Source organism: Vombatus ursinus, unplaced genomic scaffold, assembly GCF_900497805.2.
Source record: "Vombatus ursinus unplaced genomic scaffold, bare-nosed wombat genome assembly UNPS02005286.1, whole genome shotgun sequence".
Lineage (NCBI taxonomy): Eukaryota > Metazoa > Chordata > Mammalia > Diprotodontia > Vombatidae > Vombatus > Vombatus ursinus.
Window position 1 is genome coordinate 659,952 of NW_020945064.1, and position 17,485 is coordinate 677,436.

Genomic DNA, 17,485 nt, shown 5'->3' on the forward strand with positions numbered 1-17,485 from the left:
TTATTTAGTATCAAAGTTTTTAATCATGATATTTTATAGCCTTAGTTTGTATAATTTTAGACAGTCTCACCACTTTACCTCTTTTCTCTATACTTTATTTTTGCTACTTGTAGATTTGTAGGCAGGCAACATTTGATGGTCTCTTCTTGAAACTCCACTTGTCTGTTTTGGGGAGGTAGCTTATTTGTACACTTAACATTTCTGTGTGTCCCTCTTGTAGCCAAAGTCTCCTAGTACTGGCTGTGCTCTCAGAGCTGGTGCATTGTCTTCAGATTTTTGTGCATCTCTTACAGTTTATACATGGCTCTGTTCTTTTGCAGTTTAACTCACTGCTAGTTTAAAAAGGTAAGAGAATTCCTGAAGACGATAACTGAAGGGGCTAACTTCTGCTTCCAGCATACGGGCAACCAGCAGCATTTTGTATTTGCAGAGTCCGTTACAACGAGCTGCAAATGGGACCATCCAAATCTTTTTGTTGAACTGTATTTTCATTATATTGATTATATAAGTGAACCATCAGCTGGGAGTAGGATATGTCATTCTTTAAAATAGATGTTTTCTGAATGAGATGTGTCTCATATACCCAAGCAACTTCTATGGTCTATCATTTGACCCACTTTAAGCTTTATTGATTAGCTTATAACAAATTCACTGCAGTGAATAATTCAGTCCCTTCTCATGTAACAGTTACCATAAAGAATGTATCAATGTGTGGGGTTGATAACTGTGGACCAAGAAGAAGGGAGAAGAAATAAATCCTTTTTTTTTTTTTGGCCTCCTCCAGAAAGACTTCCAAATTGAACACAAAAGAGTTAAGAATTGAGAAGTGAGAGCAAGTGTGTATATAACCTCTCTCTTACTTTGTTCAAGGAAAACATGTTTTTCTACTTGGTGATTCACTATGGAAAGCATGGCATTAACTATTTCTCCCTAGGTCCTGCAGATTAGGGATGTGATTTCTAGCATTCTAGTCAATGTAATGCAGTTTCACTTCAATAAAATAATTTGGATGTCCTGTGGATTTCATTATAATGGGATTTTACTTGTATAGGAGAAAAATATGGTTAAAAGGAGGAAAGGATTATGGAGACTGAGGAGAAGGTAGCTAACATGTATTTGCAACTCTTAACTTGGAAAATCTGCATTAGGCTCACTATTATCCCTTATATTTTTCATCCTCTCTTGGACTTTTTTTCCCCTTTTCCTTTCTCTTTCCCTTTCAAGGTTTAAAGATTCCTATGTCTTTAGATCTTAAAAAACTCATTTTTCTTTCCTCATGAATGATTTCCTGTTAAATTAAAAAAATAAGATCCAGAGGTTTGCTCTGGTTGTTGTACATGAGTGGTGAAGCACGTCAATATAAATGAAAGAAACCTATCATTACTCTGCTCAGGATCAGGGAGGGCAGGGCTGGGGCACCTGACTGTCATGAGCCTTGAAATGGGCAGAAGGGTCTGGAATCCCAGTGAGACCTCTTCTGTCTGAAAAACATTTATTACAAATCTCAGTCAGATAGATACTATTATGGTTTGGAGGCTTGCTCCTTTGTGACTGGACAAAACCAAAAAGCGGTGGGAATTGATTAAAGACAAATTATGAAGGTGTAAACTTAGTGGTTTTCTACACACTGTGGTATGAGATGATACTCAATGCAAGGAATTGTAATATCGTAGTGAGGAACCTAGGAGGAAGCAGAAAATGACAATTTTGACTCAAGGGGAAAGAAAATAACATGTTTTGAGGCAACTGGAAAGCCCAAGAGGCCAGATTTCAAGAATGGCTTCTTCCCTCTGAGTTTACCCTGTGGTACGGAGGAATGATGGAGATTTTAAAGGCGGCAGAAAAATACACTTGTAGAGTTATGGTGTTTTCTTCAGGAAAGATTAAAAAAACACGATAATGGAAATCTGATCTTGTACCCTCTGCAATAGGGTCAAAGCTAGGGTTCTCTGGGTTTAAGGCACTTTTCAGCATTTATTTTTCTAAATATGAGCCAAATGAAGAATATAGCACCTGAACAAGTTACATGTGAACTACTAAGGCGTGTATGTGTATGCGCGTGTGTGTGTTAGTGTTTTTAGGTGGCTAAGAGCATTACTGTTTCTCTAGTGTGGGGCATCCTTTATTTCCTACCTCTCTCCCTTGCTCTCAGTGGCTAGCTGCCCTTCTCTGGTGGTCAGACCACCTCATGGGGAGCAGCACTGTGCATAGGCATCAATCTTAAGTCAAGTAATGTGACCGCCATCTTTCTTTAGGGAGGCACCTATGGTTTCCTTCTATTATTTGAGTCCCCCTTTGGCCAAGGTGTAGGGGATACTCCTTACCATCAGATGCTCATTTTGTTGGCGCCTGTCATCTATTTCTTTCCTCAGCTTCTTGTTTTCATGCTGCAAATGGACCATCACGTTGTGGAGATGGCTGTGGGAAAAGGGGAGGGTGTACCAATAGTGAGAGATCAGTGTGGAACACAAAGGCGTCTGGGAGGGATGGAGAGAGATACCATTCACGGAGTTTGAAAGCTGGAAGGGAACCTTAGAGATCACTGAGTGTCCCTTGATAAAGAGGGAACAAGTCCAGAGAAGGAAGGGATCTGTGTGAGATCACACATCTGGGAGCAGCAGACCCAGGATTACATCAGTCCTGTGATACTCCCTGATCTAGGGCCCAACTCTGCTTCCTTCCCTGAAACGAGGGGAAAAAAAAAAGAATCCCTAGTGCCTCCTTTGGGCTTCTCATTAGGTGTGAATGATGAAAAGAACTGCCCAAATTCTTTGTGGATCCCCTTGCCTGGCTCGGGGCAATGAGGAAGGAAAGGGTACATACCAGGGAGACTCAGCCTTCCTAGAGTAGGGTGACTTACTCCTTTTCACCAGCCAGTTGAGAAATGCATTTGACTTGTTCTCGGATCTTGGATCCTAATTTCTCTGTGTTATCTCTGTAATTAAATTCACAAGAGAAAGTAATAGCTAGTCCAGTCCCCACAGACCCACCTCCCTTCTCTTAGACTGAAGCACCATAGCTATATTCTTTTGAGGTTTAGATTGATAGTTCTGTGGCTGGGAAGGCTGAGTTCTTGGCACTGTGTGGGGTGGGGGGCAGAGACAGGCCCCAGCCTCATTAGTAACCACAACAAGGCAGGAAAGAGGCCCTTTAATCCTTGAAAACCTTGAAAATCCAAGAGTTTTCGTGACAGAATTGATGAGATTTTGATGAAATAAAAGAGAAGCATTCCTAGGTATGTCACAAAAAAGCTGCCTTCGGGCTCAATTCTATACCAGTTGGATACTCCGGAACAGGAGCTCCAAACTTCTTCGCTCTAATCCTACTCAAACCCAGTATGGGCTGGACCTGAAGGGCAGGGATTAGACAGTGTTTTCAGGGATACACTTGGCTCCATGTGGAATGCTTCAGGAAAGTGAGGGTGAGCTGAAGGACCACCCTGCCTGACATCTTTCCTCCTTACTTTTGTTCTTTCACCCACTGATGTACATCAGATGCAACCATTTCATTCTCCTGGTGAAATCTCCGGGTGTCCTTCTGAGCACTCTCCAGGGTGTTCCGAAGGGCTTCTACCTGGGACAAGTGGGAAAGAGGTAGGGGTATGGCCTATCTGCCTCCTAACTGAGGTAAGGTCTGGTCTCCCCCGAGGAGAAGACCAACTTTATTACCTATTCCCTTGGTTAGAGGGCAAGACCCTTAACTGCGGTTTGTTTCTACTAAACTCTTCAGCTCTACCAGGAGCAGTTACTCTTGGGAGGAAGGTGGACAGAAGAGCTGCTGGCTATTAACACATCCAGAAGGAAATTCTCCAGCACATTCCTCCCTAACCCCTTCTTGGATTCTAGTTTCTAAGCACCCCCACCCTGTTCAGGTTTGAGAGTTGCCTAAGTTGAATGCCTGACCCTTGGTGTATGAAATGAGCCTTAAATCCCAACCCTCATCCTGTGTCCATGGGTCCCACGGAAGGAACCACATGTAGGTGAAGTCAGAAGTGAGGTTAGAATGAGAACTAACAAAACCTGCAATCGAAGAGAGGCTCGTGTACCTCTCAGCTAGTTAATACATATCTGTGCTTTAAGATGGAGATTTCATCCTGTAGAAAGTCTATCAAGAACAATCAGAAGATGACGGAGTACTGCTGTGCACATCCCAAACCTTGCTCAATTCATGGTGCAGAGACTTCTTACTGCACCTCCCGTGGCTTATTCTTAGGTCCCAGGCTAGTGGGGGGCTAGAAGCCGCGGCACAAGGAGGCTGGCCCCTGTTACCTTTTTCTCTTCTTCCCGCAGGTTCTCCTTGAGGGAGGCCATTTCCACTTTGAAGACCACAAGCTGCTCATCTTTGGCTGCCAAGAACTGGAGGTCATTCTCATGTGTCTTTTGCCAGAAGGCCAACTGATAATTCATATCTTCTATCTGCTGAATGAAGGCATCGACCTGCCCGAGGAAACAGAGCCCATTGAGCCCAGGGAGTGAGACATGCCCTGGCCTGAGAGTATTCCCTGTACAGTCACGTGGGGGGCTCCCCACACCCTGGGAAGCAAGTAAGGTCCAGTTGTTCAGAAGCAGATACCCTTTCAAAACGTCTGACTGGGGGTGGCAGAGGGCCCTTGAGGGGCTCCCCAAACCAGCCCACATGAGCAGGTAGGTGGAGAGACCAAGGGAGGGGAAGCTCATGACTCGAGGTGCCAGGCAGTCCTGCGGCCTCCTGCAGAGCCTACGGGTTTGAGCGACAGAAGCAGTGGCGGCTCAGGCTGGGCGGGCAGAAAGGCCAGATCATTCCTACCCCAGGAGGTGGGCCAGGCAGGACCGTGCTTGTCTCATGAGGCAGCCCAGCACTCTTACCTCTTTCTCACTCTGCTGGTGAAAGTCCTGGAGCTTCCTCAGCTCCCCGTTGAGCTTTTTCATGCGGTGCTTATAAGCGCATGTCTCCTCCTCCAGCTGAGACTTCTTTTGCTGGGTGTTCTGTAACTCTTGGCGAAGCGAGGCTGCCTCCAGCTTGGCCTGAGTGAGCTTTGGGGCAGAGGCCAATGAGCTGTGATGAGCCCAGCTGCCCTGGCTAACCCCCCACCTTGGTTAAGGACGAAGGACGTGGAGAAAGCTTCCCCACGAGACCATGGACAGCATCTCATGGAGGCTTGCTTCCTTTTGGAAGGTTCTCCTTTTCTCTAGTGATAAGACCTCTATTTATCTAATGCTTTTCTAGGTGGTTTAGGAAAGAGAAAGGGAGAGGGTTAACAAAATGTTTACTTTTGAAAAAATTGTTAGTTTTTTCAATTTACAATAATTTGTTTTCCCTCCCAGCTCCTCCCCCCTACTACTAAAAACGAGCAAACAACAAAACAAGATTTAAAAAAAACAAACCTTTGTAATACATATGCATAATTAAGGGAAATAAATTCTCACATTGGCCCAATCCCAAAAGGTGGGTCTCAAGTTTTTACACCAACAAACCAGTGTAGCTGAGATTAGAAGGGAAACTGGGAGGGGGTTATCTTTGCAGATCAATACACAACAATGGAAATGAATTGCTGAGAGTATTAAAAACCTACATTTCCCCCCCTCCCTAGCCCTCTCTTCTTCTAATCCTTTGACTTTATTGGTTAGTCAGGCACCCTTAAGACAACCCATCTTTATCCCTTTCCCCTTTTTCTTCAAGTCCGTCCACACTTTACCCTTGGTCCTCCCAGGGCAAGGTTAAGAGCAGCCAGGTGCTGGCTCTTCCTTTCTGCCTCGAGGGTAGTGGTGCCTAGGAGGAGATTACAAGGAAATCCTATCCCCTATCTTTTGAGGTGCCAAATGCTTTGGCTTCCAGGCTTTGCCGAATATTTTGGTCAAAGCCAGTTGGATGGTGATCCCCACCCTTCTCTTCCATCAGTCCCAGTCCCCTGAATCTGGCCTGACTGCCTCAAGCTCTACCGTATTTCTGTACAAGGGGATATGAGGTTACTTCCTAACCTTCTCTAGAGCCTCCTTCAGTTTGTCTTGGTTTGACGACTTTCGAGCTGACTCCAGGCAGGAGTGAGTATTTTTGAGGTTGTTCTTTTGCTCCTGTTTTTCAGCCTCTTGGAGATCCTTTTGTACATGGGTCAGAGCTTCTTTCTTGCACACCACCTTGGGGAAGGGAATGCCATCATCCTTCTTCCAACTCTCACCACTAAGTACTTTTGGAGACCTTAGGTTGGATACTCACATGAATCCTATTGTGGCTTCTGTTTCTAGGCTCTGTTGATGGCCAGTTTTCTTTTGGGGTAATGTTCCCCATTTCAGGAGTAGGGTGACACTTTGGGGCCTGGTATATGATATGCTCAAAGGAGTGTTTTGTAAATACTCTAGGTTAAATGTGAAGGTATAACCCTGTGTACTTACACTGATGAGTTATATTCTACATTACTCCCTAAAATTGTTGCTTTCTGGGAGGATTTTTCTTAGTGTTAGGAGAGACCTGAATGTATTCCCTAAAGACAGGCTTAATATTAAAACTTTACACCCAGGCCTTACATGGTGTAGAGAAACATGTGCTGCATTTGGAGTTGGAAGATCTGGTTTCAGAGCCTGGCTTTGCCACTTATTAGCCTCTGGGTCTCAGGGGCTGCTCCTATAGAATGGGAATAATATTACTTGCACCAACCTCATAGGGTTGTGGTGAAGATCCAATGAGATAATAGTTTTACAATACTTTATAAATGTCAGCCACTGTCATTATGTTAAAAGTTGGGTTGGCTAAGCCTTTACCCATCATTGTGTGAGCAGGAAGGAAACCTAATCATGGCTATGCTTGGCTTTCTCTCTTTAGCATGTCTGTGTATGTGCATGCACGCGTGCACACACACACAAACACATACACATACACACAGTATCTGTTGTTTGTCAGTGCTGTATTTCCTTCCATCCATTACAATGGCCAACCGTTTGGATTTATAGCACCTGTTCTTGTGGAAGCTTAAGCTGTTTGACTTTAGGAATTGTGTTGAGAAACTTAAGACTGGATGTTGTCTAACTTCCTAATACAAATGGCTCTAGGGTGAGACTATTCCTATAATGAAATTATTTGGTCTTCTGTCACGAAAAGTGTTTACTTTCTGGAGAAGCTAAGGAATATGTATTTGGGGGAAATGAGGGAATCCCTAAAAAGTCTGGGATTCACGCTAACAGCTTGAGAAGTGACAAGACTGAGAAATGCCAACGTGAAGGTGAAATGGTAAAAAGATATCATGATGAGGACAGAGACATTGGAAGCCAAAGTGGAAGTCAATGAGAAATCTGTTAGAGGTGTTCTAAAGTGACCAGAGAAGCCAGGATTCATTTTCCTTCCATGGTGGAGGAGTCAGAGCTTGTCTGTGAGTTACCTGGCAAGATGATGAATGATTCCCCAGCGTTCAGTTCTTTGCAACACTCACCTCATTTTCCTTCACCTTGGTTGCCTCCTTAGTAGTCTCGAGCTTGTTTGTAGCTGACTCCAATTGCTTCGTACAACGTTTCAGTGCATCCCGGAGGATCTCGTTCTCCAGCTCTAGCTTACATACTTTCTCCTTCTCCTACTCCCTCATTGATCAAACGAGATAATATATGTAAAGTACATTGCAACTCTTAAAGTATTATATATAAATGTGACCTGTTACTAGTATTGTTATTTAAGAGCGAAGTGCATACTTGCTACCGTTCTCTACAATTCCACCCTTCCTCTTGTAATACCTTGACCCTTCTCTATCTTCATTGACTGTCTTCTAATTCTTCTAAAAAATTCCTCTCTTGCAAAGAAAACTGGGGCAAGTTTAGTTGGAAAAGAAATGATCTTGGTTTTCCTTTTCCTCATGTTTTGGAAATTAGGGTAGGTAACCATCTGCTTCCACTCTTACCCATTTCCCCTTTGGTTTCCATATTTAAAAACAACCAGCAAATGATCAGCCATTGCTAGATGTAAATAAAATAGGAGTAGGAAAGGTCATGGTTGGGGGCTGGTTTGAGGAATCCCACTAACTCAGTCAGTCAATCAATATTAAAGTCCTCCCTATCTTTGAGTCATTAACTGGGATGTAAAAGTGAAACCTTGAAGTGACAAGTGACTAGATAGGGGTGAATGTTGGCCAGGGAGCCTAGAAATGGCCTTGGTCATAGGATCTGAGGTGTTAGTTATTTACTGGGCGGTTGTATGTCTGTGACAAAGGATGGATGGCCTTGATTACAGAATGATTGCTCAGAGCTGTTCCTCTTCCCCACCATTGTGGTGCTCTTGGACCTGCTCACCTTTTCTGCCTGCTGTTGGATATTCTCCTCAGAAGAACTACATTTTCTTGTAAATAAGTCTTGGTATAATGGCCTCTTATCCATCAGACACTGGTTGTCCTCCTCGGGCTCATAGCATCTATTCTTCTCCTGCTTGTCATTGAAGAACAAAGTCCCAGACATCAGGAACTATTTGCCACCTTAAATGCTCACCCCCAGCACCCTGTGGCACAATGCCATATTTCATCCTGTGATATCTTGGCCTTTTCTCATCAATCACTTTGACCTCTTCTAAAAACTCTTTGCAAAGAAAATTTATTTGGTGAGTTTGGTTGAAAAACTGTCTTGTTTGTTTTTTTTCCCCCTCTAGTTTCTCACCTAGTAGGAACAAGGGTTGGTAGCCTCCTGCCTTCCTCTATCACCCATTTATCCTTTGGTTTTTAGCTCTGAACCAACCAACCAATCAACTAGTTAGCCAACTTTAAATAGGAGGTGGGAAAATATGGTGCCAATATCCAGGTGGCTTACAGCTCCTATTAAATCTATATTTTTAAAAGTGATCCCTACATTGGAAAAAATGACGTATGCCTCAGTGAGTGTGGCATGAAAATGAATCCTGGTTTGGAAGGAGGATAGGTAGTGTTGGATGTTGACCAGCAAGCCTAGGAGTGAGCGTGGTCATACTTATTAGTTATTCACTGGGGAGTGATAACTGTGTGACAAAGGATGGATGGCTAGATTACAGATTAACTGTCTAGAGCTATCCCCCTTTATCACCATTCTAGTTCTCTTGGGTCTGCTCACCTTTTCTGCCTGCTGTTGGATGTGCTTCTCAGCAGCACTGAGTTTCCTTGTAGCTGAGTCCAGTTGTGATAAATAACATTGCATCTTATTCCGGAGACACTGGTTCTCGTCCTCAAGCTCATTCAATCTGGCTTTCTCCTACTCATCATTGAAAAACAAAGCCCAAGACATCAGAAATTACCTGCCACCTGAAATGCTTGTCACCCTGAGCCACTCTCCCACACTTCATGCTGGGACATCATGGTCTGTTCTCTTCAATCACTTTGATGTGGTGCCAAGGTCCAGGGTTTTTTTTTTTTCCTCCCATTTAAAAAAATTTTTTTGAAAAGTGCTCTCTCCATGGAGAAAGAAGTGACCTTTGCCTCAGTGACTCTGACACAAAAGTTTGGACGTTGACCAGGAAGTGGAGGAGTGAGCTTGGTCATAGGATTTTAATCCTTAGTTACTTACTGGGGAAAGATACCTTTGTGAGAAGGTAGGGGTGACTAGATTTCAGAATGATTGTTTAGAGCTATCTGCCTTCACCTCCACTGTGGTGCTCTTAGATCTGCTTCTCAGCACTACTGATCTTCAATGTAACTGAGTTCAGTTGCAATGTATAATATTGCATCTTTTCCTGGAGATTCTGGTTCTCATTCTTGAGCTCATTATATCTATCCTTCTCCTACATCTCATGGAAAAATAACTTTCCAGACATCTAGGATGACCTTCCACCTAAAATGCTCACACCTATTCCCCTGAGCCACCATCCCAAACTTTATCTTGTGAGATCTCGGTCTATTCTCATTAGTTTCTTTGACTTCTACAAAATCTTGGAATGAAAATTTGAATGAATTAGGTTGGAAAGCTGTCTTGACTTTCTTTTTTCTCACTTCCTCACTCATGTAGTAGGAACAAGGGCATATAACCAGCTCCCTGCCCACCACAGTCATTCATTTCTATTTGGTTTCCTATTCTAAAACAACCAACCAATCAATCAACCAACCAGTTAGCCAAAATAGAAGTTAGGCAATGGTGGTGCAAGATTGAGGTGGTTTGTTGTTCCTGTGAAAAATCCAAAGGTAATCTATATTATTAGAAGTGCTCCTTAAATGGAGAAAGGCATGATCTTTGCTTCAGTTATGTGTGAAATCAAAGTGAAAACTGGCTTGGGTAGGAGGATATGTAGGGTGGCCTGCTGATCAGCAAGACTAGGGGTAAGCTTGGTCATAGGATTTAAATATTAGTTATTTACTGGGGAGTTGTAACTGTGTGACAAAGGATGGATGGCTAGATTACAGATTGCCTGTCTAGGGCTGTCCCCTTGATCTCCATTGTAGTTCTCTTGGGTCTGCTCACCTTTTCTGCCTGCTCTTCGATCTGTTTCTCAGCAGCATTGAGTTTCCTTGTAGCTGAATTCAGTTGTGATGAATAACATTGCATCTTATCCTGGAGACACTGGTTCTCATTCTCAAGCTCATTCAATCTGGCTTTCTCCTACTCATCATTGAAAAACAAAGCCCAAGATATCAGAAATTACCTGCCACCTAAAATGCTCATGCCTGTCACCCTGAGCCAATCTCCCACACTTCATGCTGGGACATCATGGTCTGTTCTCTTCAATCACTTCGATGTGGTGCCAAGGTCCAGGTTTTTTTCTTCCCATTAAAAAAAATTTTTTTAAAAGTGCTCTCTCCATGGAGAAAGAAGTGACCTTTGCCTCAGTGAGCGTGACATGAAAATGTTTACTAGGAGGATAGTTAGGGTGAGATGTGGACCAGCAAGCCAGGAGCTAGCTTGGTTATTGGTTTTTAGGTGTTAATTGTTGACTGGGGAGTAGTATCTCTCTGACAGAAGATAGATGTCTAGATTACAGAATGGCTGTCCAGAGCTGTTTCCTTTCCCCACCATTTTGGTGTTCTTGGGTCTGCTCACCTTTTCTGCTTGCTCTTGGATCTTTTCAATAACACTGATCTTTTTTGTAGCTGAGTCAAGTTGCAAAGAATAATATTGCATCTGATCCCTGAGATACTGGTTTTCATCCTCGAGCTTATTCAGTCTCTCCTTTTCCTACTCAGCATTGAAGAGCAAAGATCAAGACATCAGGAATTATTTGCCACCTAAAATGCTCATGCCTATCGCCCTGAGCCACTGTCCTACACTTCATCCTGGGACCTCTTGACCCGTTCCCATCAATCTCTTTTATCTCTTCTGCAAACTCTTGTAAAGAAAATTGGAGTGAGTTTGATTGGAAAACTGTCTTGACTTGCTTTTTTTCTCACTTCCTCACTCACATAGGAGGAATGAGGGTAGGTAGCCTCCTCTCCACTTGTACTTCTTCCTCCTTTTGTTTCCAGCACTAAAATCTCAAATAGGAGTTGGAAAAAGTTGGTGCCAAGGTCTAGGTGTTTTAGGCTCCTAAAAATCTTATGTTCTTAAAAGCGCTCGATTCATGGAGAAAGAAGTAACCTTTGCCTCAGCAAGTGTGACATGAAAGAGAAACCTGGCTTTGGAAGGAGGGTGGCCTCATGCCCTTCACACTCACCCATTCCTCCTTTGATTTTCAGTTCTGAAACAACCAACCAACCAACCAGTTAGCAAACATCAAAGAGGAGGTGGCAAAAGGTGGTGTGAAGGTCCAGGTGATTTGGGGCCTCTAATTAATCTATATTTTAAAAAGGCTCCCTACGTGGAGAAAGAAGTGACCTTTGCCTCAGGGAGTGTGACATGAAAGTGAAACCTGGCTTTGGGAGTAGAATAGGTACAGCTGGAGTCTGACCAGCAAGCCTAGGAGTGAGCTTGGTCATGGGATTGTAGGCACTAGTTACTTACTGGAGAGTGATATTTCTGTGAGAAATGATGGGTGGCTAGATTTCAGAATGATTGTCCGGGATATCCCCCTTCCCAACATGGTGGTGCTGTTGGCTCTGCTCACCTTTTCTGCCTGCTCTTGGATCTTCTCAGCACAAGCAAACTTGATTGTAGTAGATTCCAGTTGTAATGAATAATATTGCATCTTATCCCTGAGGCTCTGGTTCTCATCTTCGAGCTCATTCAATCTTTCTTGCTGCTACTCTTCATAGGAGAACAAAGCCTCAGATATCAGGAATTACCTGCCACCTAAAATGCTCACACCTCTCACCATGAGCCACAGTCCCATACTTCATCCTGAGACATCTTAGATCATTCAAATTAATTTCTTTGACCTCTCCTACAAACTCTTGCAAAGAGAATTGGAGTGAGTTTCTTTGGAAAATAAACTTCTGACTTCCAAGCCTTTTCGCCTCACTTTCTAACTCACATTGTAGGAGCAAGGGTGGGTAGACTCCTGCCCTTGTCTCCCACCCATTTCTACTTTGTTTTCCAACTCTAAAACAATTGGCCAACCAACCAGTCAGCCAACTCAAAAGAGAAGGAGGGAAAAGGTGGATCAAGGTCCAAGTGTTAGTGGCTAGCTCTATTATTACCAAAATATTATCAAAATTATTATTATAAAATTATTAAATATTATCAAAAGCTCTCCCTACATGGAGAACAAATTGATTTTTGCCTCAGTGACTGTGACATGAAAGTGAAACCTTGCTTTGGTAGGAGAATAAGTTGGGTTGGATGTTGACATATAAGCCTGGGATTGACCTTGGTAATAAAATTTTAGGTGTTAGTAAACTAATTGGGGACTGATACCTCTGTGACAAAAATTGGGTGGCTAGATTACAGAATGACTATCTGGGGCTGTTCCCAGTTTATACCAGTGTGATGCTTTTGGGTCTTTCACCTTTTCTACGAGCTTCTGGATCCTCTTCTCAGTAGCACTGAGCTTCTTTTTAGGTGAGTCCTGTTGGATAAGATTTGATCTTATTCTGGAGAATATAGTTCTCATCTTTGGGCTCATTCAGTTTGCCCTTTTCCTACTCATTGTAGAAGAACAAAGCCCCAGACATCAAGAATTAACTGCGACCTATTAACCTGAGCCATTGTCCTACATTTTATCCTCTGATCTCATCAATCTCTTTGATGTCTTCTACAACTTTTGCATACAAAATTGTAGTGATTTTGGTTAGGGGACTGTTTAGACTTTTTGACTCTATTCCCATTCGTTTTCTTTTGGTTTGCAGCTTTCAACCCACCAATCAACCAACCAGTTAGCTTACCTTAAAGCAGAGGTGAGAAAAGGTGTGCCAAGGTCCAGGTGGTTTGGGGCTCCTAATTAATCTGTATTTTTAAAAGTGTTCATTGTGTGGAGAAAGATGTGACCTTTGCTTCAGTGAGTTTGAGATGAATGTGTAACTTGGCTTTAAAGGGTAGGAGGATATGGAGGGGTGAGTGCTGACCAGGAAGCCTAGGAGTGAGCTTGGTCATTGGATTTTAGGTATTAGTTACTTACTGGAGAGTGATACATCTGTGTCAAAGGACAGGTGGCTAGATTGCAGAATGATTGTCCAGAGCTGTCCCCTTTCTCTACCAGTGTGGTGCTCTTGGGTCTGCTCACCTTTTCATCCTGCTGTTGGACCTTCTCAGCAGCTCTGAGCTTCCTTCTAGATAACTCCTGTAGACACTCGTTCTCATCTGCATCCTCAGGTTCATTCGATCTGTCCTCCTCCTACTTGTCATTGAAGAACAAAGCCCCAGACATCAGGAATTACATGCTACTTAAATGCTCACACCTATCGCCCTGAGCCACAGTCCCACATTTCATCCTCTGATGTCTTGGCTTGTTCTCATCAATCTCTTTGGCCTCTTCTACAACTTTTGCATAGAAAATTGGAGTGATTTTGTTTGGAAAACTATCTTGATTTTTTTTTTCTTACTCTCACAGTGAAAACAAGGGTAGTAGGCTACTACCTCTACTCCCAGTCCTTTCTTTTTTTGGTTTCCAGCTTTCAAACAACCAACCAAACAACCAGTTAGCCAACCTCAAAGAACAAGTGAGAAAAGGTGGTGCCAAAGTTCAGGTGATTTGGGGCTCCTAATTAGTCTATATTTTTAAAAAATCTCTGAATACAAACAGGAAGAAGTGACCTTTGCCTCAGTTACTGTGACATAAAAGTGAAACCTGGCTTGGGTAGGACGACAAGAAGGCTTGGATGGTGACCCGCAAGCCTACATGTGAGCATGACATGCAAGTGAAACCTGCCTTTGGTAGGATGATAGGAAGGATTGGATGTTGACCAGGATGCTTAGCATTGAGCTTTGTTGTGAGGTTTTGGGCATTAATTTCCTACTAGGGAGTGATACTTGTGTGAGAAAGGACGTTTGACTAGATTAGAGAATGTGTGTCCAGAGCTGTCCATCTTCCTCACCAGTGTGGTCCTCTTGGCTCTGCTCACCTGTTCTGCCTGCTGTTGGATGAGGCTTTCAGCAGCACTGAGCTTGCTTGTATGTGAGTCCTGTTGCAATTGATAATATTGCACTTATCCTGGAAACTGGTTATCATCCTTGGATTCATTCAACCTGCCCTCCTAATTATCATATAAGAATAAAGCCCCAGACATCAGAAATTACCTGCCACCTAAAATGCTCATGCCTATAGCCCTGAGTCACAGTTCTACACTTTATCCTGTGATATCTTAGCCAGTTCTCGTCAATCTCTTCACCTTTTAAACATTTTAAATTTTATTTTAAACAAGAAGTTTATTTGAATAACATGCTGTTTGACTTGAAGGGAAAACTATCTAGGATCAATTTCTTTTCTTTCTTTCTTTCTTTTTTTTTTTTTTGGGCTAGGCAATGGGGTTAAGTGACTTGCCCGGGGTCACACAGCTAGTAAGTGTTCTGTGTCTGGGGCTGGGGATCAATTTATTTATAGTAATTTATTCCTACTGAGAGACAGAGACTGTCCTACATGTAACAGCTTCGTACAAAAAGGTTATAAAATCACCCTTAGTTTTACAGTGATAAAAGAAAGACATGGAAATTGTCCAATTAAACAAGATATACAAGTATTTTTTTGGTGAGTTTTTTTTTTTGTTGTTAAATAGTGGTGTTAAATAGCAAAATAACTTACTGGAATAGAAAGATAAAAGTTAATAAGCATGCCACTAATGGGGAAAAGGGTTATTTTCATAGAACCAGTTTGTTTTCCCACTTCCCCCATCTCCATTTGATGTTGATCAAAGCATACCATCAGCCACTTAGTTAAAAAAATACACATTATGCCTGTGCACATATACCAGTTACAATAAAGGCATGGGGGAAGGGAATCAAAGAAGAGAGAAAACTATACTGAAGTAGTCAGGATGTAGATGAACCAAATCTTGGTTTTCTAATTGTGAATGTATTGTTTTCTTTGGGAGCACGGTTCTGGAGTAGAGTTGCAGGTTCTCTTTTTAGTAAGTGCCTCCTATCTGCTGCTAGAATACATCAATTGTATCTTCATCCTCCATTTCCAACTGTGTAGGTGTGTCTGTTTCATTGATTGGTTGCCCATCAAATTGGAATCTGATCTGTGTCATTTGCAAGCGCTGTCGTTCACGACAGGTTTTCATTAGTTTACTAGGTGGTGTGTGCCTCTTAATCTTAAATTGTACCACTGAACCATCTTGTCCTACCACCTTCAAATTAACGTGGTCATTGTTTTCAGTCTTGACTCCTTCTTAGGCTTTTTCTTGGCCATGGCAAGTCTGGGAGTCTCCTCAGCTGCTGCTTCACTAAAGAGGCATGGCCAAGGGAGTGCGGGGAGAAGCAGCAGAAGTAGGAGGAAGATGATGGTGGTGATGGTGAGGAAGAGAAGAAGGAGGAGGAGGAGGAAGAGCTCTCTTCACCTTTTCTACAATCTCTTGCAAAGGAAATTGGTGTGAGTTTGGTTCGAAAAATGACTCTCTTGACTTTCCTTTTCTTCACTTCTTCACTCACATAATAGGAACCAGGGTATGTAGCCTCCTGCCTTTCTCTCTCACTCATTCCTCCTTTATGGTCTTGCTCTAAATCAACCAACCAATCAACCAACCAGTTGGCCAAACTTAAATAGGAGATGGATAAAGGTAGTACCAAGGTCCAGGTGGTTTGGGGCTCCTATTAAATAAATACTTTAAAAAATGCTTCCTACATGGAGAAAGAAGTGAGCTTTGCCTCAGTGAGTGTGACATGAAAGTGAAATGACTCTCCAGAGCTGTCCCCCTTCCCCAGCACTGCTCACTTTTTCTCCCTGTTGTTAGATCTTCTCATCAGCATTGTGCTTTCTTGAAGTGAGTCCCGTTGTGATGGGTAATATTGCATCTTATCCTGGCTTTGCTGGTACTCATCCCTTGGCTCATACAACCTGTCCTCCTACTCATTATTGCAGAACAAAGTCTCAGACATCAGAAATTACCTGTGACCTAAAAATGCTTATACTTATCCTTAGCCACAGTCTCACATTCCATTCCCTGGTATCTTGGCCTGTTCTCATCAATTTCTTTAACCTCTTCTATAAACTTTTGCAAAGAACACTGGAGTGAGTTTGGTGGGAAAACTGACTGACTTTCTCTTCTCTTATTTCCTTACTCACATAGTAGGAAGTGAGTAGGTATTCTCCTGCCCTCCACTCCCTTTTTCCCTTTGTTTCCCCTGGAAGACATGCAACCAATCAACCAGTTGGCCAACCTCAAAGAGGATATGAAAAAAAAAAACTCGTTCCAACCTCTAGATGGTTAGGGGCTCCTATTAAATCAATATTTTTTTTAAAAGGGCTCCCTACTTGGAGAAAGAAATGACATACGCCTCAGTGAGTTTGATAAGAAAGTGAAACCTGGCTTTGGTAGGAGGAGAGGGATGGTTGTGTGTTGACCTGAAAGCCACAGATTTATCCTTGTCCTTGGATTTTAGGTCCTAGTTACAAACTAGGGATTGATAGCTGTGTAACAAAGGATGGGTGGCTAGTTTGGAGAATGACTGTCCAGAGCTGTTCCTCTTCCCTACCCCTGTGGTGCTCTTGGCGTCCTCACCTTTTCTCCCTGTTGTATCTTCTTCTCAGCAGGACTGACTTTTCTTGTAAGTGATTCCTATCACAGTGGATAATGTTTTACCTGATCTTGGAGTCTCTTTCTCCTCCTCAGGCTCATTCAATCTGTCTTCCTACTTGTCATTGAAAAACAAAGCTCCAACCATTAGGAATTACCTGTCATCTAAAATTGCATCACCTGGAGTCATACCTACACTCTATCCTGTGATTTCTTGGCCTGTTCTCATCAATTTATTAGACTTCTACAAACTCTTACAAAGATCCTTGGAGTGAGTTAGGTTATAAAACTGACTGTTTGGATTTACTTTATTCTCACTTCATTACTCACCTAGGAATGTGGAGAGGTAGTCTTTTGCTCTCTACTTCCATCTATGTTTTTTTTTTTTTTAAATTTCCAGGTTTAAAAATCCAACCAACTAACCAGTTAGCCAACCTCAAAGAGTAGGTGGGAAAAGGTGGTTCCAAGGTACAGCTTTTTATGCTCAGCTAGTAAGCCTATATTTAAAAAAAAACACTTCCTTCATGGAGAAAGAAGTGA

General features: G+C 42.6%; 1 protein-coding gene across 1 annotated transcript in view; it reads right to left on the reverse strand.

Moving 5' to 3' along the window:
• Nucleotides 1–1,395: 1,395 nt before the first annotated feature.
• PMFBP1 (polyamine modulated factor 1 binding protein 1) overlaps nucleotides 1,396–17,485 on the reverse strand; it is a 66,245-nt gene continuing 50,155 nt past the window's right edge. The window contains exons 16-31 of the mRNA XM_027846211.1: nucleotides 14,336–14,395; nucleotides 13,393–13,608; nucleotides 11,944–12,078; nucleotides 10,944–11,078; nucleotides 10,368–10,505; nucleotides 9,030–9,167; nucleotides 8,247–8,378; nucleotides 7,400–7,537; nucleotides 5,958–6,050; nucleotides 4,845–5,012; nucleotides 4,269–4,436; nucleotides 4,193–4,231; nucleotides 3,464–3,573; nucleotides 2,861–2,935; nucleotides 2,325–2,418; nucleotides 1,396–1,434 (exon numbers count right to left, since the gene is read on the reverse strand). Of these exons, the coding sequence (XP_027702012.1) occupies nucleotides 1,396–1,434; nucleotides 2,325–2,418; nucleotides 2,861–2,935; nucleotides 3,464–3,573; nucleotides 4,193–4,231; nucleotides 4,269–4,436; nucleotides 4,845–5,012; nucleotides 5,958–6,050; nucleotides 7,400–7,537; nucleotides 8,247–8,378; nucleotides 9,030–9,167; nucleotides 10,368–10,505; nucleotides 10,944–11,078; nucleotides 11,944–12,078; nucleotides 13,393–13,608; nucleotides 14,336–14,395 (1,878 nt within the window). The remainder of the gene's footprint in view (nucleotides 1,435–2,324; nucleotides 2,419–2,860; nucleotides 2,936–3,463; nucleotides 3,574–4,192; nucleotides 4,232–4,268; nucleotides 4,437–4,844; nucleotides 5,013–5,957; nucleotides 6,051–7,399; nucleotides 7,538–8,246; nucleotides 8,379–9,029; nucleotides 9,168–10,367; nucleotides 10,506–10,943; nucleotides 11,079–11,943; nucleotides 12,079–13,392; nucleotides 13,609–14,335; nucleotides 14,396–17,485) is intronic.